The sequence below is a fragment of the Anomaloglossus baeobatrachus genome, assembly GCF_048569485.1.
Source record: "Anomaloglossus baeobatrachus isolate aAnoBae1 chromosome 1 unlocalized genomic scaffold, aAnoBae1.hap1 SUPER_1_unloc_4, whole genome shotgun sequence".
Lineage (NCBI taxonomy): Eukaryota > Metazoa > Chordata > Amphibia > Anura > Aromobatidae > Anomaloglossus > Anomaloglossus baeobatrachus.
Window position 1 is genome coordinate 91612 of NW_027441777.1, and position 26835 is coordinate 118446.

Here is a 26835-nt window from a genome sequence, read left to right on the forward strand (position 1 = left end):
AGGCCCTGCTAGCTAGATACAAAAAGATAGGATAGATTTCCTAGTTACAGCCAGTAAAAACCCTTAAAAAAATACCAACACCTGATAATCAAAAATTCCTTAAAAAAAATCACACTATATTTCTTCACACTATATCAGGAATTCTTATGTAAATACAGGAGATACAAAAAATAGAAACTCTAGATCAGATTAGACTGGGAGCAAAACTCCCTTTCTTACTGGGAATAAATCGTCCTCCAAACAGAAATGCAGGTAGAGCACATGCAAGAAACAAAAAGGTGCATGAGAACTAATTAAATCTCAAAAGGAAAAAACAAAAATACTTATGAGGCATAGCTGCAGACCAGAATGACATATAAACAAAACCGATGCAAAGGAACGAAAAAAATCGCTGCAGAAATCATTCCTGGAGAGTCAAAAAAAGGAGCAGAAAAAAATGCAAAAACAGAACTTGCAGGGAAAGGCAAAACCTTCAAAGCTGGAGGACAAAATTCAGGACATTTTCTCATTGAGCAGAAACAATTATCCCTGTCAAAGGCTAGACAGAAATTGCCTTCCTTTATTCCTCCAGGCTGGACTCCATAGGCTTCCTGGAACAGCAATCAATTGCACCTGTCTGAGCAACAGATGCAGAATCAGACCCACTACGAGCACTAGCCACCAGAGGGAGCCCAGAAACACTCTCGGGAACAGCACCATGTCTGATGATATTCACAACAGATCGCCCAGGTCCCTAGACAAGAAGGTCCTTCTACCTGGGCGGATAAGAGTATAACTTTTATTGTAGATGTCCAAGAAAGTATGCCAGCCAGAGAGGTTGGGGAGCAATGGTCTAACAAATATCCTTCCAGGGACTCTGGAATGGACATCAGTTGCAAGTCTTCCCCTGTCAGGGAACTGAAAATAGTAGTCTACACTGTGTGCAGACTTATTAGGCAAATGAGTATTTTGATCACATGACAATTTTTATACATGTTGTCCTACTCCAAGCTATATATGCTTGTGAGCCAACTACCAATTTAGTAAATCAGGTGATGTGCATCTCTGTAATGAGGAGGGGTGTGGTGTAATGACATCAACACCCTATATAAGGGGTGCATACTTATTAGGCAGCTTCCTTTCCTTTGGAAATATGGGTCAGAAGAGAGATTTGACAGGCTCTGAAAAGTCCAGAATTGTGAGATGTCTTGCAGAGGGATGCAGCAGTCTTTAAATTGCCAAACGTTTGAAGCGTGATCAAGCGTTTCGTGGGAAATAGCCAACAGGGTCGCTAGAAGTGTGTTGGGGAAAAAAAGCGCAAAATAACTGCCCATGAATTGAAGAAAATCAAACGTGAAGCTGCCAAGATGCCATTTGCCACCAGTGTGGCCATATTTCATAGCTGCAATGTTACTGCAGTATCAAAAAGCAAAAGGTGTGCCATACCCATGGATATGGCCAAGGTAAGGAAGGCTGAAAGACGGCCACCTTTGAACAAGAAACATAAGATAAAACGTCAAGACTGGGCCAAGAAATATCTTAAGAATGATTTTTCAAAGGTTTTATGGACTAATGAAATGAGAGTGACTCTTGATGGGCCAGATGGATGGGCCAGAGGCTGATCAGTAAAGGGCAGAGAGCTCCACTCCGACTCAGACGCCAGCAAGGTGGAGATAGGGTACTGGTATGGGCTGGCATTATCAAAGATAAACTTGTGGGAACTTTTCGGGTTGAGGATGGAGTGAAGCTCAATTCCTAGACCTACTGCCAGTTTCTGGAAGACAACTTCTTCAAGCAGTGGTAGAGGAAGAAGTCGGTATCGTTAAAAAAAAACATGCTTTTCATGGAGGACAATGCTCCATCACATGCATCCAACTACTCCACATCGTGGCTGGCCAGTAAAGGTCTAAAAGATGAAAAAATAATGACATGGCCCCCTTGTTCACCTGATCTGAACCCCATAGAGAACATGTGGTCCCTCATAAAATGTGAGATCTACAGGGAGGGAAAACAGTACACCTCTCGGAACAGTGTATGGGAGGCTGTGGTGGCTGCTGCATGCAATGTTGATCGTAAACAGATCAAGCAACTGACAATCTATGGATGGTCGGCTGCTGAGTGTCATCAGAAAGAAAGGGGGCGATATTGGTCACTAATTTTTTTCGGTTTTATTTTTGCATGTCAGAAATGTTTATGTCTAAATTTTGTGTAGTTATATTGGTTTACCTTGTGAAAATACACAAGTGAGATGGGAATATATTTTGTTTTTTTTAAGTTGCCTAATAAGTCTGCACAGTAATAGTTACCTGCACAAACAGATATCCTCCTAAGATAGCCAAATCTAAAAAAAAAAAAAACACTCCAACTTCCAAAAATATTAAGCTTTGATGTATATGAGTCTTTTGGGTTGATTGAGAACATAGTTGTTGACCAATTATAAAAAAAATCCGCTAAAGTACAACTTTCCTAATAAGTCTGCACCCAGTGTAGGTTCTCAATGCTGCAGTTACTCTCATCAGCCTAGCCCTAGCCCAAGAAGCATACACCAAATATACAACCCTCCCCACCAGGGTCCACTCTTTTTTTTTTTTTTTTTACCAATTACCTCCACAGGTCGAACTTGGGGGTTTGTCTTCTGAAGCCACACTCCTGAAAGCCAGAGGCCAGCCTGTCGGACAGGGTAATCAAAACCCTTCAGACGTGCAGCAATACCAATAACAAACGCCATATATAATAAAATATGGAACACCTGGTGCAAACCCAACATTCCAAACCCATTCCATCCTAACATAGCTCAAATCTTAGTGTTTATGCAGAATGGGCTAAAGAAAGGCCTCAGACCTGGAACACTTAAGGTCCAAATCTCGGCTCTAGGTTCCTACTTTCATCAAAACCTTGCAGACCACCGTTGGATCAAAAGTTTAATGTCAGTTAGGTTAAGACCCAGACAAGTCAACCTAGTTCCCCTTTTGGATTTGAAAATAGTTCTTAAAGGACTAACACAACCTCCCCTTTGAGCCAGTTACCTCATCAAACCTAAGAATCCTATCCTGGAAAACCACCTTTCTGGAGGCAATCACCACAGCCAGACGAAAAGCTGAACTCTAAAGCTGGGTTCACACTAAACGACAGCGACACCGACGTCGCTGTTACGTCACCATTTTCTGTGACGTAGCAGCGACCTTATAAGTCGCTGTTATGATCGCTGCTTAGCTGTCAAACACAGCAGCCAAAGCAGCGATTATAACGACACATGTCGCTGTGCTGCAACATGTGCAGAGAGCAGGGAGCCGCGCACACTGAGCGCTGGCTCCCTGCTCTCCTAGCTACAGTACACATCGGGTTAATTACACGATGTGTACTGCAGCTACATGTGCAGAGAGCAGGGAGCTGCGCACACTGCTTAGCGCTGGCTCCCTACTCTCCTAGCTACGGTACACATCGGGTTAATTACACGATGTGTACTGCAGCTACATGTGCAGAGAGCAGGAGCCAGCACTGGCAGTGTGAGAGCGGCGGAGGCTGGTAACGAAGGTAAATATCGAGTAACCACCTTGGTTACCCGATGTTTACCTTGGATACAGCTTACCGCAGCTGCCAGATGCCGGCTCCTGCTCCCTGCTCGCTTCATTTCGTCACTCTCTCGCTGTCACACACAGCGATCTGTGCGTCACAGCGGGAGAGCGACGACCAAAATATGAAGCTGGACATTCAGCAACGAGCGGCGACCTCACAGCAGGGGCCAGCTCGTTGCTGGATGTCACACACAGCGACAGCGACGGGACGTCGCTGCAACGTCAAAGAAAATGGTGACGTAGCAGCGACGTCGTTGTCGTTGTCGCTGTGTGTGACACCACCATAAGCTTTGTCAACAAGAGAACCGTAGATAAGAATTCTCAAAGACAGAATACTATTTTGCTTAGATCAGTCATTCCTTCCAAAGGTAGTATCTGAGTTTCACAGTTCCCAGGACATTGTGTTACTATTCTTCTGCCAAAAGTCTACCAATGATAAAGAAGTGGAATTCCATTCCTTAGGGGTGCTTCACACACAGTGAGATCGCTACCGAAATCGCTGCTACGTCACGGTTTTGGTGACGCAACAGAGACCTCATTAGCGATCTCGCTGTGTGTGACACTGAGCAGCGATCTGGCCCCTGCTGTGAGATCGCTGCTCGTTACACACAGCCCTAGTTCGTTTTCTTCAAAGGCGCTCTCCCGCTGTGATGCACACATCGCTGTGTGTGACAGCGAGAGAGCGACGAAATGAAGCGAGCAGGGAGCAGGAGCCGGCATCTGGCAGCTGCGGTAAGCTGTAACCAAGATAAACATCGGGTAACCAAGGGAAGACCTTTCCATGGTTACCCGATATTTACCTTCGTTACCAGCCTCCGCCGCTCTCACGCTGCCAGTGCCGGCTCCCTGCTCTCTGCACATGTAGCTGCAGTACACATCTGGTTAATTAACCCGATGTGTACTGTAGCTAGGAGAGCAAGGAGCCAGCGCTAAGCAGTGTGCGCGGCTCCCTGCTCTCTGCTCATGTAACGACGTTATGATCGCTGCTGCGACGCTGTGTTTGACAGCTAAGCACCTATCATAACAGCGACTTACAAGGTCGCTGTTACGTCACAGAAAATGGTGACGTAACAGCGACGTCGTTGTCGCTGTTGCTATGTGTGAACCCAGCCTTAGATGTACATAGAGGAGTAATGAACTACCTTCCAAGAACCAAGCCCTTGCGGAAGGACCAAAGTCTCTTCTTCTAAATCATTTGTCAAAACACGGGCAAGAAAGCTGCCAAGAGCACAATCGCTAACTGAATTAAAAATGCAATCAGCGAAGCATGCAAGAACCAGGGTCTCACAGCTCATTTTACCAGATCAGTGTCCGTCTTTTGGGCCGAGAAACCAGACTCCTCCATTGAGCAGATTTGCAGAGCCGCCACTTGGTCCTCAGTCCATACCTTTTTAAAGCATTATAGGATTATAGGCTATATTTGCTATCTAATAAAGACCTATCCTTTGGTCAAAAGGTCCTTAAAGCTGTTCCCCCCCCCCCTCCTAAGTGTATTTGTTGGTACTCCTCCTGTGGTGGTGTTGTGGATGGAGAATAAAGAAAATAGAATTTGTCTTGCCGGTAATTCAGTTTCTAGGAACCCTTCATGACAGCACGGTTATTCCCTCTCTGTCTGTTTCGCACTTAACTGCTTATTTCTTAAATAAAAGATTTAGACCATTCATGCTAGTGTGGTTGAAAAAACAACACTGCAGATGGGAGGTGGGAAGAGGTTATTTATCCTCTTTGTGTTTCCAGTCCATATTAGGGTGGAGAGTTAACTCCTGTGGTGCTGTCGTGGAGGGTTTTCTATAAAATGAATTGCCAGTATGGAAAATTCTATTTTCTCCTCCAGTATTAGATATTTTATACTTGTGTAATGAGAGTGGTGGAGACGGCAGGATCACAGCTGACCACAGACCTCACATGTCCGGATCTTATCACCATTATTCCCGGGGACTTTTACAATATTTTGTTTTGCAGCTTTTGGATCTGGATAAAGATCTGAACAATATTAATTCTCCAGAGAGAAATGTTAGGGGCGATCAGCGGAGTAAAGAGGAGATTCCTACAGATCACCACCCCGGTGAGTACAGACCACCGAATAACGCAAACAAGTCACACATTACTATTTCTCCGCTCCTTGCGGTGTCAGTTTTTTTCTAGTGGTATATTAACCCTTCATGTAAAATACACATGAAATATGAATGAATCTGTGATCCCGGTGCAGGTGATAACACGGGATGTGCAGTTATGTTATAGAGGAGAAATACAGCTGGACATGAATTCTGCCAATGTGAGCGAGGATGAGCTCCAGCTCTTTCCTATTATCCGCTGTCAGGGCTGATGAGGGGTTGCTCCAGTTTAGGGACTAAGAATCCATTATCTCCTATTACAGTCATGTCAGTGTGTGACAGATACAGAACATGGAGACATAAACCCAAATAACCGGAGCGGATGGAGATTACTGCTCTGAGGGTCAGTAATGCTGCTCACCAGGGAGGAGGCAGGGACAAAGATGGCAGAGCATTATTATCACATAACAAATATCATGGTTACATGAAGATGAGCGTCACCTCTTATATATAACCCATTGTGTCCTGATAGGATGTCCGGGGTCCAGCAATTTACTCCTGATATTGGGGGGTGGGATTTTTGGGCGATTCTTTTACTGACGCCATTTCATCTGTGAATGTGCCGGATACTAGTTTAATAATAGCAAATGGAATAAACTATTTCTGTGTTCTGATTTTTTTTTTTTTTTTCTAGGAGTCAAAATGTTCAGATTTATTTTTTTCTTTTTAATCACAAGATGCTGAAATGTAACAAATTTCTCCTTCGTTGCTTATTTCTGTTGCTGACTCTTCCATCTTATAGAGGATTTATGGAAGGAAAGGGGCTGCAAAGTGGTATTCTGTAAGTATTGATTGTTCCTGCACTGGCTCGCCTCCTCTTTTTGCAGCGCCCGGATCATCCTGCTCTGCAGCCCCTTTCCTTCCATGATCAGCTCCCTGTCTTGGGCGGTCGGTGCTGCAGCCTCCTGAGGATTTTTTTCTGGGCTGTTTCCAGTATTGTACCTGCTAGCACAACTTGCTGTGGTGAGCGCTGTATTTTGACCCTCACCTTCATGGCATCATAAAGTATAATTCCTCTTATGTCGCCTTATATAAGGCAGCCATGGACCCTGTGCTTATGTTACCAGATATGATATTCAGTATATAATCAATATTATTAACTCATTTTCTATGTGATTTCTTTTTGGAATTGTGGAAGAGTCATCTTAAATATAATAAAACCATCAAAATCTGGGCAGCACAACGATACTGCAGTTAGGGGCCGGAATTTACCAATAAAAACCAAGTTCAAATGTTATTTTTAAAATTTACAAAATCTGTTTTATTCTTTTGACAGAATATTGTGGTATTACACAGAATACATATGAAGAACAAGTCATTATCCCAGATAAATCCTCAGTCCTTCACATTCAAGATCCGTCATCTTATACTTCTAAACAATATCCTGAGTCACCTCAGAATGTTCAGCAAAATAAAAGCCACATAAGGGGGCATCAACAGCAACAAAATCACACAAGGGATAAGCCGTACTCCTGTTCAGAATGTGAGATATGTTTTAATCAAAAATCACAGCTTATTTTACATCTAAAAGCTAGTCAATGTGGAAAATGTTTAACCCAAAAGTCTGCTCTAATTTCACATGATATAATTCACAAAGGAAAACCATTTTCTTGTCCAGAATGTGTAAAATGTTTTACTTGGAAATCACAACTTTTTCAACATCTAAAAATTCACACAGGGGAGAAGCCATTTTCATGTTCAGAATGTGGGAAATGTTTTGTTCAGAAATCAACGCTTGACCTGCATATAAAAATTCACACAGGGGAGAAGCCATTTTCATGTTCAGAATGTGGGAAATGTTTTATTCTGAAATCACAGCTTGATTTGCATATAAAAACTCATACAGGTGAGAAGCCATTTTCATGTTCAGAATGTGGGAAATGTTTTATTCAGAAATCACAACTTAATTTGCATATAAAAACTCATACGGGGGAGAAGCCATTTTCATGTTCAGAATGTGGGAAATGTTTTATTCGGAAATTACGCCTTTATAGGCATATAAAGACTCATACAAGGGAGAAGCCATTTTCATGTTCAGAATGTGGGAAATGTTTTATTCAGAAATTAGACCTTGATCTGCATATAAAAACTCACACAGGGAAGAAGCCAATTTCATGTTCAGAATGTGGGAAATGTTTTATTCAGAAAGCAAACCTTCTTCAGCATATAAAAACTCACACAGGGGTGAAGCCATTTGCATGTCCAGAATGTGGGAAATGTTTTATTCGGAAAGCACATCTTTGTGACCATATAAAAATTCACACAGGGGAGAAGCCATTTTCATGTTCAGAATGTGGGAAATGTTTTGTTCAGAAATCAAAGCTTGACCTGCATATAAAAATTCACACAGGGGAGAAGCCATTTTCATGTTCAGAATGTGGGAAATGTTTTATTCAGAAATCACTGCTTGATTTGCATATAAAAACTCACACGGGGGAGAAGCCATTTTCATGTCCAGCATGTGGGAAATGTTTTTTTGTGAAATCACAACTTAATTTGCATATAAAAACTCACACGGGGGAGAAGCCATTTTCATGTTCAGTATGTGGGAAATGTTTTATTCTGAAAAAACTGCTTGATTTGCATATAAAAACTCATACGGGGGAGAAGCCATTTTCATGTTCAGAATGTGGGAAATGTTTTATTCTGAAAAAACTGCTTGATTTGCATATAAAAACTCATACGGGGGAGAAGCCATTTTCATGTTCAGAATGTGGGAAATGTTTTATTCAGAAATCACAACTTAATTTGCATATAAAAACTCACACTGGGGAGAAGCCATTTTCATGTTCAGAATGTGGGAAATGTTTTGGTCAGAAAAAAACGCTTGACCTGCATATAAAAATTCACACAGGAGAGAAGCCATTTTCATGTTCAGAATGTGGGAAATGTTTTATTCAGAAATCACAGCTTGATTTGCATATAAAAACTCACACGGGGGAGAAGCCATTTTCATGTTCAGAATGTGGGAAATGTTTTATTCGGAAATCAAATCTTGTTGGACATATAAAAACTCATAGAAGGTAGCAGACATTTTTATGTTTATAATGTGGGAAATGTTATACAGTGGAACCTTGGTTTAAGAGTAACTTAGTTTGAGAGCGTATTGCAAAGACAAGCAAAGATTTTTAAAAATGTGTAACTTTGTTTAAGAGCAATGCTTTGCAATAAAATCAAATATTCACTGCAAACACTTGTGGTTCAGTCCTTTCACCGTGCTCTGACTCGCTCTGGAGGTAACTTTCTGTACATATGTACAGTATACAGTATACCATTGCACAGGTGGAGGTGTTGTTCTGCTCCTCTCATCCCATTGTGCCTTCCAGGTCATCCCCTCAGTACCCTCACTCATGTTTCCTTCTTTTGAAGTCCACACCATTAGACTCTTCAAACCATTCTCCCTGCGAGTGGCAGTTGTGTATCGCCCTCCAGGCTCCTCCCATCAGTACCTTGATCATTTTGCCACTTGGCTTCCACACTTTTTATCCTGTAACCTTCCCACTCTCATCATGGAGGATTTCAACATCTCTATTGACGACCCACTCTCCCCATCTGCCACCCATTTTCTTTTTCTAACCTCGTCATTCGGCCTCTCACAGCTCTCTAAGTCTCCTACACATGAGGATGGGAATACGCTGGACCTGGTCTTCTCCCGCCTCTGCACTCTTCATGACTTCACCAATTTCCCTCTCCCACTCTCTGACCACAACCTTCTCTCCTTTTCCATCACAAACTGTCTTCAAACACGGGATGCCCCCACCTATCATCCATACAGAAATCTAAGCGCCATCAATACCCAGCTGCTAATGAACAATTTGCAGTCATCCTTGGCTCCCATCTCCTCCCTCTCCTGTGTAGACTCTGCAGTGTCACATTATAATAAGACATTGCAGAGTGCCCTGGATGAAGCTGCACCAGCTACATGCAGAAAAAAAAACACAGGCAGCGGCAGCCCTGGCACACGCCTCAAACACGTTTCCTACAGCGCTGTTCTAGGTGTACTGAGCGTCTGTGGAGAAAATCCTTTTCAGCTGAAGACTTCATCCACTATAAGTTCATGCTCAAAACCTATAACTCTGCTCTCCATCCGGCTAAACAAGTATACTTTACCACTCTCATCACTTCACTTTTCAACAATCCTAACCGACTCTTTGAAACCTTCCACTCCCTCCTGAGCCCTAAAGCACAGACCCCGGTCACCAACCTAAGCTCTGATGATCTGGCCACTTTCTTCTTACAAAAGATCAACGACATCCGCTAAGAAATCTTTGAAAAATCCCCTCAGAGCCTGGATCCGCTCCTTTCCCGCACCTCAAGCTCACTATCAACATTCGAGCCTGTCACAGAAGAAGAAGTGACGCGTCTCCTTGCCTCTTCCCACCTAACAACATGCACCAGTGACCCTCTTCCCTCCTTCAGGCTCTCTCCCCAGCTGTCACTACCTATCTAACCAAAATGTTTAACCTCTCTCTTTCATCAGGTATCTTTTCTTCATCATTTAAACATACCACCATAACCCCTCTACTTAAAAAACCTTCCCTCAATCAGAACTGTGCCGCTAACTACAGACCAGTCTCTAACCTTCCCTTTATCTCTAAGCTCCTGGAACGCTTGGTCCACTCTTGGCTAATCCGCTATTTATCTGAAAACTCACTTCTTGATCCCTCTCAATCTGGTTTCCGCTCTTTAAGCAGGCTTTACACCCTGCGATCTCGCTAGCAAGATCGCAAGCGATTGTACCCGCCCCCGTCGGTTGTGCGACATAGGAAAATCGCTGCCTGTGCCGCACAACCTCTCTTACCCGCGTCACACGGACTTATCTGCCCTGCAATGTTGCTCTGGCCAGCGAACCGCCTCCTTTCTAAGGGGGCGGTCCGTGCGGCGTCACAGCGACGTCACACGGCAGGCGTCAAATAGAAGCGGAGGGGCGGAGATAAGTGGGACATAACATCCCGCCCACCTCCTTCATTCTGCATTGCCGGTGGAGGCAGGTAAGGAGATGTTCGTTTCTCCTGTGGTGTCACACACAGCGATGTGTGGTGCCGCAGGAACGAGGAACAACATCGCTAATAAGCAGAAAACTATTTGTTGTTTCAGGACGACCTGTCCGCGGCAAACTATTTTGACCACTTTTGCGATCTTTTAAGGTCACTCTTAAGTGTCACACACTACGATATCGTTAATGACGCTTGATGTGTGTCACAAACACTGTGACCCCGAGGATAATTCATTAACTATATTGTAGCGTGTATGGCCCGCTTTACACTCCACCGAAACGGCCCTCACCAAAGTCTCAAATGATCTATTAACAGCAAAATCTAAAGGCCATTATTCCCTATTGTTTCTCTTGGATCTCTCAGCTGCTTTTGACACTGTGGATCACCAATTTCTCACCATGCTCCGCTCTATTGGCCTCAAGGACACCGCTCTCGCCTGGTTCTCCTCCTATCTCTCCGACCGCTCCTTCACTGTTTCCTTTGCTGGCTCTTACTCCAATCCTCTCCCTCTCACCTTCGGGGTTCCTCAAGGCTCAGTCTTAGGCCCTCTCCTTTTCTCTCTATACACCGCCCTTTTGGACAAACAATCAGCAGATTCGGTTTCCAATACCATTTCTATGCTGATAACACCCAATTATATACATCATCTCCAATCATCACCCCTGCTTTGTTACAACATACCAGAGATTGTCTGCTGTCTCTCAAAGCATGTCCTCCCTCTATCTGAAACTGAATCTTTCCAAAACTGAGTTTCTTGTGTTTCCTCCCTCTACCAACCATCCTACACCCGACATCTCAGTTACCTTAGATGATTTAATCATTATTCCCAAGCAGCATGCTCGCTGTCTTGGGGTCATATTTGACTCAGAACTCTCCTTCATTCACTCACTCGCACATGTCACCTACATCTCAAAAACATCTCTAGCATCCGACCATTTCTTACTTTCGAAACTGCAAAAACCCTTACTGTCGCTCTTATTCATTCCCGCCTGGATTTCTGCAACTCTTTATTGATTGGTCTCCCTCGGACCACACTCTCCCCTCTCCAATCCATCTTGAATGCAGCAGCCAGGGTCCTATTCCTGTCCAGCCGCTTCACCGATGCCTCCACCTTGTGCCAGTCACTACACTGGCTACCTATCGGCTGCAGAATACAATACAAACTCATATCCCTCACCCACAAAGCTCTCCACAGCTCTGCACCACTATATATCTCAGCCCTCATCTCTGTCTATCATCCTACCCGCCCCCTTCGTTCCGCAAATGATCTTAGACTAACATCCTCCATAATACGAACCTCACACCTCCGTCTCCAAGACTTTTCTCGTGCCGCGCCAGTTTTCTGGGATGCACTACCCCAAAGAATGCTACTAATATCCAGCCCCCAAGTTTTTAAGCGTACATTAAAAACCTATCTCTTCAGACAAGCTTATCATAATAACTTACTAACCCAACTCTCCCCTGTCCCACCTTCTGAATGCTACTCGTAACCTTCTCTCCTATTTCTGTCCTCACATCCTACATACAACCAATAGCACGTAAGGACACCCAAAAAGTTACTGTCTAAAGACCAGATCATTCATCTTTATATGTAATCAATAAACTAGCATAACGATGGCCGGCCAGATCTACAAGTGTGCTTCACCTTTTGTGTCCCCCTTTTTCCCCATAGATTGTAAGCTTTCGAGCAGGGCCCTCATTCCTACTGTAGCTGTTGAATTATGTACTATTTTGTTTTGTTTTTATCTATACAACCCCCCACCGGATTGTAAAGTGCTGCGGAATATGTTGGCGCTATATAAATAAACTTTATTATTATTATTATATACTACCGTGTTTTTCCAAAAATAAAACTGTCTTGTACTTTTTTGCCCCCCACCCCCACCCCCAAAATGCACTAGAGCTTATTTTTGGAGGAGGTCTTATTCTTGGAGAAACATGGTTGGGGTAAGTTTACCCTCCAAAAAAAGCAGACCCCCCCCACTTCCCACGAGACTCATACTTACTAGACCTGCATATCTGCTTGTCTCCCAGGTCCTCCTGTGATCTCTGGTGGGTGCTGCATGCTGTCCTCCCCTGCTTCTGGCCAACACACTCACACACAGCAGAGCACACACATACAGACACTCATTCATCATATCCAGCATTACCGATGCTTCTGGCTGCAGGGAATGATGGGAGGAAGTCACGTGTCCGCTGGTCCTGTAAGCAAGGATTGCGGCAGGTCCTTGCACTCCACTGCACTGCCTCTAAGGATTCTGGCGGTGAGAAGAAATTGGTGTCGCTGGATGTCGTGAGTGTGTGTGATCCAATGTTTGTGTGTGTGAGATCGGATGTGTGCGGGGGTGCGATCACTGTAGGGCCTCCCGCTCAGCATCTGGTGTGTGTGATTGCGGAGTGTCTGCTTTCTATAATGAGGTTTCCTGGAGTATTCTTTAACTTTTTTAGCTGCACGGACACTTCATTATTGAACTAGGGCTTATTTTTGGTGGAGGGCTTATATTTACCGTATTTTTCGCTTTATAAGACGCACCGGATTATAAGACACACCCCCAAATTTGGTGAAGGAATAGAGAATTTTTTTTAATAAATGGGGTCTGTCTTATAATGCCAGTGTCTGTCTAACAAATCATATAGAGTATATGTCCCTCATAGCCCCCCATCCTAAAATTAGCCCCCTTAATCTGGATATGGCCACCTTATATTGAATATAGCCCCCTTGTGCTGGCACACGTCCCCCAGTGATGCAACATGTCCCCTATGGCTGGCACACGGCCCCTATAGCTGGCACACACGGCCCCCTGTGGCTGGCACACACGCTGCCCCCTGTGGCTGGCACACACGCTGGCCCCTGTGGCTGGCACACACGCTGGCCCCTGTGGCTGGCACACACGCTGGCCCCTGTGGCTGGCACACACACTGCCCTCTGTGGCTGGCACACACTGGCCCCCTGTGGCTGGCACACACACTGGCCCCCTGTGGCTGGCACACACACTGCCCCCCTGTGGCTGGCACACACACTGCCCCCTGTGGCTGGCATACACGGCCCCATGCTGCTGCTTTTAGTAAAATAAACTCTTTCCTTACCTTCTCCAGCGCTGTGCTCCCTCGTGTACCCCTCCTCGGGGTTGAGCTCCGGCCTCCTGCATTTCCTGGTTCACTCCAGCGCTGTGCTTCCTCGTGTACCTCTCCTCGGGGTTGAGCTCCGGCCTCCTGCATTTCCTGGTTCTCCAGCACTGTGCTCCCTCGTGTACCCCTCCACGGGGTTGAGCTCCGGCCTCCTGCATTTCCTGGTTCTCCAGCACTGTGCTCCTGAGCTCCAGCCTCCTGCATTTCCTGGTTCACAGTCCCGGTCATGTGATCGGCACAGCAGTGTATTATCTCTGCGTGCCTGATCATAGCAGCAGAAGGGAGACTGGGCAGACAGCTGGAGGAGGTGAGTAAAGAGTTTATTATTTTACTATGGGTAGCAGCATGGGAGCCATAGTTAACACATGGGGGCATGTGTGATCAAAGGGAAGCACAGGCAGATATAATATGCGCAGCTCCCCCAGCCCATCGCCGCGGTGCAGTTTCAGCACCATGGTGGTGGACAGCGGCTGTGCATATTATATGAGTGGGTGCAGGAGATCAAACGCTGCTGCCCGCAGCTTCACAAGCCTATACCAGCCTCCACCAGCCCCCCCAGCACCGCTCCAGAGCGGCCCCACCTCCCCTGGACCCTGCAGTATATAATCCGTATATTCGGTTTATAAGACGCACCCCCTACTTTCCCCCAAAATTTGGGGGAACAAAAGTGCGTCTTATAAAGCGAAAAATACGGTATGCCTTGCTCTGAAAATGCTGAAATTCCCTGCTAGAGCTTATTTTGGGGGGAGGTCTTATTTTTGGAAAAACACGGTATATAGCATGTCTATAAATTTGCATTTGTGGATACAGTACTGTACTGTACTTTCTTTCTGCTAACCAGTACAGCACATTGCTTGAACTGTAATCTAATTGCCTGTGCAGCATTCTTACCCCATATTTGGCTTAGTTGTACCCTTATTTTGGGAAGAATAGATTTGGGGTGTGTACTTTTGTGTACTGTACTACAATATAGATTGTCCTATTTATACATCATTTTTTTCTCTATATTGTACCTCTCGCACACCAATAATTATATTGTAAGGTAATGTGTAGTTTAATTTGTTTTATGGTTTTTACTGTACTGTATTTTGTTAGTGTACTGTAATAATTTTACATGAATACAGTACATTATTTTGTATTACTGTAATCAGTTTGTATAAATACAGTAAATATTTTTAGGTTGTGGAACAAATTGTCTGCGCTTCAATTATTTCCTATGGGAAAATTTGCTTTGATATAAGAGTAACTTGGTTTAAGAGCAGACTCCCGGAACCAATTATGCTCGTAATCCAAGGTTCCACTGTGCCAGTAAATCAACTCTTGCTGAACATCTAAGAACTCACACAGGGGAGAAGCCGTACTCATGTCCAGAATGTGAGAAATGTTTTTCCCAGAAATCAGATCTTGTAAGATATCAGAGAATTTACAAAGGGTAGAAACAATTTTTATGTTCTGTATGTGGTAAAGTGTCGTCAACAAAAGTCACAGCTGAAATATAGGACTCACTGAAAACTAGCAGTGTGGCTGTTTTCAAGATGCACAATAAGGAGGCAGAAAGTTTAATCTGCTTAATTTCTAGAATAAGGTAATCTTCTCTGAGTCTAATTTTCAGCTTTGCCCAACACATGGTCGTCTATAGTTAGATGGAGACCTGGAGAGGTGTACAAGCCATAGTGTCTTGCACCCACTGTTTAATATCATGGAGGATCAGTGATGATCTGGGGATGCTTCAGCAAGACTGGAATTGGGCAGATTAAACTTTACAAAGGACATATGAATCAAGCTGCATACAAGGTTATCCTGGAAAACCAGTTGCTTCCTTCTGCTCAGGCAGTGTTCCCCAACTCTGAGGACTGGTTTTTCCAGCAGGACAATGCGCCATGCAACACAGTTGGGTAAATCAATGTGTGGATGAAGGACCACCACATCAAAACCCTGTCATTGCCAGCCCAATCTCCAGACCTGAACCCTATTGAAAACCTCTGGAATGTCATCAAGAGGAAGATGGGTAGTCATAAGGCATCAAACAAAGAAGATCTGCCAACACGCATGAAAGCTGTGATTAAAAATCATGGTTATTCCACAAAATATTGATTTCTGAATTCTTCCTGAGGTAAAACATTATTAGTATTGTTGTTTCTAAATGATTATGAACTTGTTTTCTTTGCATTATTTGAGTTGTGAAATCAATGCATTGTTGTTATTTTCACCATTTCTCAATTTCAGAAAATAAATACAAAATTTATTGCTTTGAAATTCGGAGACGTCAGTAATTTATAGAATAAAAGAACAATTTACATTTTACTCAAAAATATAACGAGGAAAATTTTGCAGTGATGTCTCAGTTTTTGCCAGAGATGTACCATATTTTTCGTTTTAGAAGACGCACCAGATTACAAGACGCACCCCAAATGTAGAGATAAAAAAAGTTAAAAAAAAGGGGGGTCCGTCTTATACTCCGGTGTTGTCTTACTGGAGGAGGGCCACAGGAGGCAGAGGCTGTGCTGGCAGCGACGGCAGGTCAGTGGTGGTGGCAGCGGCAGTTCAGTGGTGGCAGCGGTGGTTTAGTAGTGGAGCAGGCCTGAGCGGCGACTGTCCCAGTCTGTCCGCGGTCCCAGCTTCAAACGATGGCGCCCAGAGCGACGCGTGGGCAGATGGAGCTCTCATCCAAGAGTTACATCTGCGCACGCGCTGACTCCCTGTGCCATAATTTGAAGCCGGGACCGCGGACAGACTGGGACACCTGCAGCACAGCCACCGCAATCCGCCTTCTCGCACAGAGTGGCAGCCGGCACCAGGCACCCAGCCTCACAGAGAGGCAGCCCAGGGCCGGCTCCAGGTTTTTGTGGGCCCTGGGCGGAAGAGTCCCGGTGGGCCCCATCCACACGCAGACACACACATACGTACACATACATATACATATTTAAAGACAAACTCACAAAAATACGTATAGAACTGACACATCTATACAGTCATATACACTGACATACATAGATACACATCATACATGCATACAGACACACACAACACAACTCTGCTAGATACATACATACAGACACACACAGCTCTGCTGGATACATACACACATAGCTCTGCTACATACATACACACATAGCTCTGCTACATACATACACACATAGCTCTGCTACATACACTCATAGCTCTGCTACATACACACACAGCTCTGCTGGATACATACACACATAGCTCTGCTACATACATACACACATAGCTCTGCTACATACACACACAGCTCTGCTGGATACATACACACATAGCTCTGCTACATACATACACAGCTCTGCTGGATACATACACACATAGCTCTGCTACATACATACACACATAGCTCTGCTACATACATACACACATAGCTCTGCTACATACATACACACATAGCTCTGCTACATACATACACACATAGCTCTGCTACATACATACACACATAGCTCTGCTACATACATACACACATAGCTCTGCTACATACATACATGAATCTGCTACATACATACACACATAGCTCTGCTGCATACATACACACATAGCTCTGCTACACACATACATACACATAGCTCTGCTACATACATACATGAATCTGCTACATACATACACACATAGCTCTGCTACATACATACACACATAGCTCTGCTACATACATACACAGCTCTGCTGGATACATACACACATAGCTCTGCTACATACATACACACATAGCTCTGCTACATACATACACACATAGCTCTGCTACATACATACACACATAGCTCTGCTACATACATACACACATAGCTCCGCTACATACATACACACATAGCTCTGCTACATACATACACACATAGCTCTGCTACATACATACACACATAGCTCTGCTACATACATACATATAGCTCTGCTACATACATACATGAATCTGCTACATACATACACACATAGCTCTGCTACATACATACACACATAGCTCTGCTACATACATACACACATAGCTCTGCTACATACATACACACATAGCTCTGCTACATACATACACACAGCTCTGCTACATACATACATGAATCTGCTATATACATACACACATAGCTCTGCTACATACATACACACATAGCTCTGCTGCATACATACACACATAGCTCTGCTACACACATACATACACATAGCTCTGCTACATACATACATGAATCTGCTACATACATACACACATAGCTCTGCTACATACATACACACATAGCTCTGCTACATACATACACACACACATAGCTCTGCTACATACATAGCTCTGCTACATACATACATGAATCTGCTACATACATACACACATAGCTCTGCTACATACATACACAGCTCTGCTACATACATACACACATAGCTCTGCTACATACATACACAGCTCTGCTACATACATACACACATAGCTCTGCTACATACATACATGAATCTGCTACATACATACATAGCTCTGCTACATACATACATGAATCTGCTACATACATACACATATAGCTCTGCTACATACATACAGACATAGCTCTGCAACATACATACACACATAGCTCTGCTACATACATACAGACACACACGTAGCTCTGTGGGGCCCACACACACAGCTCCAGGGGCCAGCACATACAGCACCGGGGGGCAGGGCATACACCTAAGGGGGGAGAAGCCCATACAGCTCCCCAGGGCCCATAAATCGGGGGCGGGGAGGGCACATACCTCTCAGGTCACGGTGGAGAGGGGGCCCACAAAGCGCCGGAGAGGGGGCCCACACAGCGCCGGAGAGGGGGCCCACACAGCGCCGGAGAGGGGGCCCACACAGCGCCGGAGAGGGGGCCCACACAGCGCCGGAGAGGGGGCCCACACAGCGCCGGAGAGAAGAGCTGTGCTGGGGGTCGCTGGCTGGCACTGCAACTCCTTCATCTGTGGGACTGAGCAGGCCGGTCGGTAGCTCCGCCCACAGATGAAGTTCAAACCAGGAAGTCTGCGCGCCTTAAAGGGACGGCTCTGCAGATTCCTGCCGAGGACTGCGGAACTCGGCCCGGGGGCAGCACTGACGAGGCCGAGTGGGCCCCCCCGGCTCTCCAGGGCCCCGGCATTTGCCCAGGTATGCCGCGTGCTGACGCCGGCCCTGAGGCAGCCGGCCGCCGCCACCATGCACCCAGCTACACGCACCACGAAAGCAACCTGCCGCCCACACGCACCCGCCCACATGCACCCGGCCGCCCGCGCACAGAGCCGCGCAGGCAGCCCCCCTTTCCCCGGTAAGCTATATTCGGATTTTAAGACTCACCCCTATTTTTCCTCCCAAATTTTTGGGAGGAAAAGTGCGTCGTATAATAAAAAAATTAATTGTATAATATCACTCAAGTGAGGTGACAATACACTGAGCTATAAGAGGTGACTTGTCACTAACCCTATGTTGCAAAATGCCATTAGGAGGCAAATATTTAAAGGAGTTGTCCGACATAAACTCCCCAAAACATTTTAAGCTAATCTGTGCTGTATTGTCATATAAAATACCCCTATATTATTTTTTTCGTTTTCTAACTTTTGTTCCTCTTGATTTTTCACTTTTTTCTCTGCAGCACTTTTACATGCAGCTCAACCAAACATGACCTAGTATCATAGTATCATAGTTTTTAAGGTTGAAGGGAGACTCTAAGGGCGGCTTTGCACGTTGCGATATCGCACGTGAGATGTCGATGGGGTCAAATCGAAAGTGACGCACATCCGGCGTCGCAGTCGATATTGCAGTGTGTAAATCCTTTTGGATAAGATTAACGCGTGCAAAAGCGTCGTTATCGTATCATCGGTGCAGGGTCCGACATTTTCATAATGCCGGTGCAGCGACAGGTACGATGTTGTTCCTCGTTCCTGCGGCAGCGCACATCGCTGTGTATGAAGCCGCAGGAGCGAGGAACATCACCTTACCTGCGTCCCGGCTGCAATGAGAAGGACGGAGGTGGGCGGGATGTTTACATCCTGCTCATCTCCGCCCCTCCGCTTCTATTGGCCACCTGCCGTGTGACGTCGCTGTGACGCCGCACGACCCGCCCCCTTAGGAAGGAGGCGGGTCACCGGCCAGAGCGACGTCACAGGACAGGAGAGTGCATGTGAAGCTGCCGTAGCGATAATATTCGCTACGGCAGCAATCATAAGATATCGCACCTGCGACGGGGGCGGGGCTATCGCGCTCGGCATTGCAAGCATTGGCTTGCGATGTCGCAGCGTGCAAAGCCCGCCTAAGTCCATCTAGTTCAACCCGTAGCCTAACATGTTGATCCAGAGGAAGGCAAAATAAACCCAATGTGGCAAACAAGCTCCAATAGGGAAAAAAATTCCTTCCTCACTCCACATATGGCAATCAGACTAGTTCCCTGGATCAACAACCTGTCATAAAATCTAATATACATAACTGGTAATATTAAATTTTTCAAGAAAGGCATCCAGGCTCTGCTGAAATGTTAGTAGTGAATCACTCATTACAATATCATGCGGCAGAGAGTTCCATAGTCTCACTGCTCGTACAGTAAAGAATCCTCGTCTGTTATTATGATTAAACCTTCTTTCCTCAAGACGTAGCGGATGCCCCCGTGTTCCAGTCGCAGGCCTAGGTGTAAAAAGATCTTTGGAAAGGTCTCTGTACTGTCCCCTCATATATTTATACATTGTGATTAGATCCCCCCTAAGCCTTCGTTTTTCCAAACTAAATAACCCCAAGTTTATTAACCTGTCTTGGTATTGCAGCCTACCCATTCCTCTAATAATCTTGGTGGCTCTTCTCTGCACCCTCTCCAGTTCAGCTATGTCCTTCTTATATATCGGTGACCAGAATTGTACACAGTATTCTAAGTGCGGTCGCACTAGTGACTTGTACAGAGGTAGAACTATATTTTTTTCATGAACACTTAGGCGGGCTTTGCACGTTGCGACATCGGTAACAATGTGTTACCGATGCTGCAGCGATAGTCCCGCCCCCGTCGCACGTGCGATATCCAGTGAAAGCTGCCGTAGCGATTATTATCGCTACGGCAGCTTCACACGCACATACCTGCCGTGCGACGTCCCTCTGGCCGGCGACCCGCCTCCTTCCTTAGGGGGGCGGGTCGTGTGGCGTCACAGCGACATCACACGGCAGGCAGCCAATTGAAGCGGAGGGCCGGAGATGAGCAGGATGTAAACATCCCGCCCACCTCCGTCCTTCTCATTGCAGCCGGGAGGCAGGTAAGGTGAAGTTCCTCGCTCTAGCGGCTTCACACACAGCGATGTGTGCTGCCGCAGGAGCGAGGAACAACATCGTACCTGTCGCACCATCGGCATTATGGAAATGTCGGAGGCTGCAGCGATGATACGATAACGACGCTTTTGCGCTCGTTCATCGTATCAAAAAGGTTTTACACGTTGCGATATCGACTGCGAAGCCGGATGTGCGTCACTTTTGATTTGACCCCAACGACATCGCACGTGCAATGTCGCAACATGCAAAGCCGCCCTTATACCTCTTTTAATACATCCCATTATTTTATTAGCCCTGGCAGCAGTTGCCTGACACTGTCCACTAAAGTGAAGTTTACCATCCACCCATACACCCAAGTCTTTTTCTGTGCCTGTTTTACCCAGTGTTCTACAATTAAGTACATAATCATAAATGTTATTTCCTCTACCCAAGTGCATGACCTTACATTTATCTACATTAAACTTCAATTGCCACTTCTCAGCCCAATCCTCCAATTTACATAAATCTCCCTGTAATATAAAATTATCCTCCTCTGTATTGATTACCCTGCAGAGTTTAGTATCATCTGCAAATATTGAAATTCTACTCCGCATACCCCCAACAAGGTCATTAATAAATATATTGAAAAGAAGCGGGCCCAATACTGACCCCTGTTTGACTGCTGAACTTCACAGTCACAGCTGGCACCGGCCGGCCTCAATGTCCAGCCCCGCCCCCTGCACACACATTCCTGTCAGTATTCTGCCCCAGCACCTGATAGATAAATGAATACCATGTAATGAAAATTATATATAGCCCCTAATGTGAGTCTATAGGAGATACATACATACATACGTATACACTCACACACATACACCTAGAGTTATATAATATATTATATATAATCCCCCCTCATGCACTCTCTCCTCTCCCCCTGTGCTGTCTCCTCTGCCCCCCCCCCAGCACTCCCCTGTCTCTCACCCATGCACTCTCTTCTCTGCCCCACCCGCTCTGTCTCCCATGCACTCTTGTCTCTCCCCGCACTGGCAGCCATGCACTCTGTTCTCTGCCCCCTCCCCGCACTGTCAGCCGTGCACTCTGTTCTCTGCCCCCCGCACTGTCAGCCGTGCACTCTGTTCTCTGCCCCCTCCCCGCACTGGCAGCCATGCACTCTGTTCTCTGCCCCCCGCACTGTCAGCCATGCACTCTGTTCTCTGCCCCCTCCCCGCACTGTCAGCCGTGCACTCTGTTCTCTGCCCCCCGCACTGTCAGCCGTGCACTCTGTTCTCTGCCCCCTCCCCGCACTGGCAGCCATGCACTCTGTTCTCTGCCCCCTCCCCGCACTGGCAGCCATGCACTCTGTTCTCTGCCCCCTCCCCGCACTGTCAGCCGTGCACTCTGTTCTCTGCCCCCCGCACTGTCAGCCGTGCATTCTGTTCTCTGCCCCCTCCCGCACTCTCACCCGTACACTCTGTTCATTGCCCCCCCCACACTGCACTGTCACCCGTTCACTCTGTTCTCTGCCCCCCCCGCACTGTCAGCCGTGCATTCTGTTCTCTGCCCCCCGCACTGTCGCCCGTTCACTCTGTTCTCTGCCCCCTCCCGCACTGTCAGCCGTGCATTCTGTTCTCTGCCCCCCGCACTGTCAGCCGTGCATTCTGTTCTCTGCCCCCCCGCACTGCACTGTCACCCGTGCACTCTGTTCTCTGCTCCCCATGCACTGTCACTCATGCTCGTTCTCTCTTGTCACCTATGTTGAATCTTCTCCATGCTGTGATGATTGCAGCATCCTTACATCCGAGCAATGCAGAGCTCAGTGCTGCTTACCTGGTGTCAGGTGACGCTCCTGCTCTCTGCTCCTAACTATTCAGAAACCAGGAGTACGGGAGGCTGCATTCATCACAGAGACAGCGCACGGAGGAGGTGGGGAGGGGGGGGGGGTCACAGTTGCCCGGACACCATACAAGATAATGAGCTGAGGAAACCGTTGGGCAAACATCGCTGATGGTGTCCTAGACAGAGACGGCAAGCCTTTTGTCCAGCACATACAGGGCATATACAGATAGCAGCGCATAGGAAGTGGGGGAAGGAGGGTGCAGGGAGGGGGCGGGGACTCCGGTGCACTGTACCTGCCCAGCAGAGCGGCAACATGCTGTTCACTGTGAAGCCCATCAAACGTTTCGGCCCAGAACATGACCTTTGCCAATGACTGAAAATGAAGTAGACAAATATTATACAATTACATATAAAATAGTTCATAGCACATATGGTTTCATCTTGAAAAATGTATGCAATGAATAAGGAAAAAAGGGGAGGGCAAAAAAAGATCAAAAAGAATAGACCAAGAAAGAATTAAAATGATGTACGTGAAAGTGGTAGTGTCATATAACATAAAGCTTCCAGGTGAGGGTGAAGGAGCAAGGGACTTGGGTGTCATTATAGAGAAATAGGGCTATTGTGACGTAATACTCTTACCCAGCAAATAATAATAATAATAATTTTATTTATTTATATAGCGCTATTAATTCCACAGCGCTTTACATACATTGGCAACACTGTCCCCATTGGGGCTCACAATCTAGAGTCCCTATCTGTATGCAAATGAGTTATGCCTTCAAACCATAGAAATTCCATAAGTAGGAAACATGTGCAAAGCGCTGTTTAGTATATACAGAAAACAAAGTGGTCGCTAATGGGTTAAAGTCTAGGGAACAGGCTGAAGCTCAGCCCACCCTGCTCACCTATTAAATACAAAATGCAAACAGCTGCACTCTAAAATGGCATCAATGTATAAGGGAACTCTGGTACTGCATTACTGTTATATGAAAAAATGAGATTTTTAGTTTATGAATTGGCCAATGCATGTAAGCCCGGAAACCAGCGGCAAGGTAAATCTCAATATTCCAGGTACCTAACTAAAATGCCACTATCTAGGTTAAAAACATCCATGTCTGGGCAGCTAGACTAAAAATCTAACTTGAAATGCCACTATCTGGACGAACCTCCATGCCTGGGCAGCTAGGACTCCTGGTATAAGGATCATGAGCACAGCCTGGTTTATATTGAGATTCACCTTAGGGTACCTTCACACTTAGCGATGCAGCAGCGATCCGACCAGCGATCTGACCTGGTCAGGATCGCTGCTGCATCGCTACATGGTCGCTGGTGAGCTGTCAAACAGGCAGATCTCACCAGCGACCAGTGAACAGCCCCCAGCCAGCAGCGACGTGCAAGCGACGCTGCGCTTGCACGGAGCCGCCGTCTGGAAGCTGCGGAGACTGGTAACTAAGGTAAACATCGGGTATGGTTACCCGATGTTTACATTAGTTACCAGTGTGAGCAGGGAGCAGGGAGCCGCGCACACTGAGCGCTGGCTCCTTGCTCTCCTAGCTACAGTACACATCGGGTTAATTAACCCGATGTGTAATGCAGCTACATGTGCAGAGAGCAGGGAGCCGCGCACACTGAGCGCTGGCTCCTTGGTCTCCTAGCTGCTGTACACATCGGGTTAATTAACCCGATGTGTACAGCAGCTACATGTGCAGAGAGCCGGAGCCGGCAGCACAGGCAGCGTGAGAGCTGCGGAGGCTGGTAACTAAGGTAAATATCGGGTAACCACCTTGGTTACCCGATGTTTATCTTGGATACAGCTTACCTCAGCTGTCAGACGCCGGCTCCTGCTCCCTGCTCGCTTCATTTGTCGCTCTCTCGCTGTCACACACAGCGATCTGTGTGTCACAGCAGGAGAGCGGCTTTGAAGAAAACGAACCAGGGCTGTGTGTAACGAGCAGCGATCTCGCAGCAGGGGCCAGATCGCTGCTCATTGTCACACACAGCGAGATCGCTAATGAGGTCACTGCTGCGTCACAAAAAGCGTGACTCAGCAGCGATCTCGGCAGCGAGCTCGCTGTGTGTGAAGCACCCCTTATACATTGATGCCATTTTAGTGTGCAGCTGTTTGTATTTGCTATGCTTTTTCAGCTGGCACCTATACACACTTGTAGGATGTGCGGGTCAGTTTTTTTCAAATATTTTGAGTGAGTCTCTTTCTGACTGAGCACTCCGCCCTACAAACCAGGCTGTGTTCATGATCCTTATACCAGGAGTCCTAGCTGCCCAGACATGGAGGTTAGTCCACATAGTGGCATTTCAAGTCAGAGTTTTTAGTCTAGCTGCCCAGACACGGATGTTTTTAACCTAGATAGTAGTATTTTAGGCTGCTTTCACACATCAGTTTTTTTGCATCAGGCACAATCCGGTTTGTGCCTGATGCAACGGATCCGTCTTAGATTGTGTAAAAACTGATGCGACGGATCCGGTAAAAAACGGATCCTTTTTTTTGTTTGTTTGTTTTTCCCTTTTCTTTTCTTATGGTGAGAGAGAGAGAGACCCCATCATCACCGCACACATCCTGACACTACCACCCCCATCATTACCGCACACATCCTGACTCTACCGCCCCCATCATCACCGCACACATCCCGACACTACCACCCCCATCATCACCGCACACATCCTGACACTACCACCCCCATCATTACCGCACACATCCTGACTCTACCGCCCCCATCATCACCGCACACATCCCGACACTACCACCCCCATCATCACCACACACACCCCGACACTACCGCCCACATCATCACCGCACACATCCCGACACTACCGCCCTCATCATCACCACACACACCCCGACACTACCGCCCACATCATCACCGCACACATCCCGACACTACCGCCCTCATCATCACCACACACACCCCGACACTACCACCCCCATCATCACCGCACACATCCCGACACTACCGCCCTCATCATCACCACACACACCCCGACACTACCACCCCCATCATCACCGCACACATCCCAACACTACCACCCCCATCATCACCGCACACATCCTGACACTACCACCCCCATCATTACCGCACACATCCTGACTCTACCGCCCCCATCATCACCGCACACATCCCGACACTACCGCCCACATCATCACCGCACACATCCCGACACTACCGCCCACATCATCACCGCACACATCCCGACACTACCACCCCCATCATCACCGCACACATCCTGACACTACCACCCCCATCATTACCGCACACATCCTGACACTACCGCCCCCATCATCACCGCACACACCCCGACACTACCGCCGCCATCATCACCGCACACACCCAAACACTACAGCCCTCATCATCACCGCACACATCCCGACACTACCGCCCACATCATCACCGCACACATCCCGACACTACCGCCCTCATCATCACCGCACACATCCCGACACTACCACCTCCATCATCACCGCACACACCCCGGCACTACCACCCCCATCATCACCGCACACATCCCGACACTACCACCCCCATCATCACCACACACACCCCGACACTACCGCCCACATCATCACCGCACACATCCCGACACTACCGCCCTCATCATCACCGCACACATCCCGACACTACCGCCCACATCATCACCGCACACATCCCGACACTACCGCCCTCATCATCACCGCACACATCCTGACACTACCACCCCCATCATCACCGCACACATCCCGACACTACCGCCCCCATCATCACCGCACACATCCCGACACTACCACCCCCATCATCACCACACACACCCCGACACTACCGCCCACATCATCACCGCACACATCCCGACACTACCGCCCTCATCATCACCGCACACACCCCGACACTACCACCCCCATCATCACCGCACACATCCTGACACTACCACCCCCATCATTACCGCACACATCCTGACTCTACCGCCCCCATCATCACCGCACACATCCCGACACTACCACCCCCATC

General features: G+C 46.8%; 1 protein-coding gene across 1 annotated transcript in view; it reads left to right on the forward strand.

The window, feature by feature from the left end:
* LOC142258677 (uncharacterized) overlaps window positions 1-15957 on the forward strand; it is an 84772-nt gene extending 68815 nt beyond the window's left edge. The window contains exons 10-11 of the mRNA XM_075331303.1: window positions 5517-5619; window positions 6945-15957. Of these exons, the coding sequence (XP_075187418.1) occupies window positions 5517-5619; window positions 6945-8695 (1854 nt within the window). The 3' untranslated portion in view covers window positions 8696-15957. The remainder of the gene's footprint in view (window positions 1-5516; window positions 5620-6944) is intronic.
* Window positions 15958-26835: the final 10878 nt, after the last annotated feature.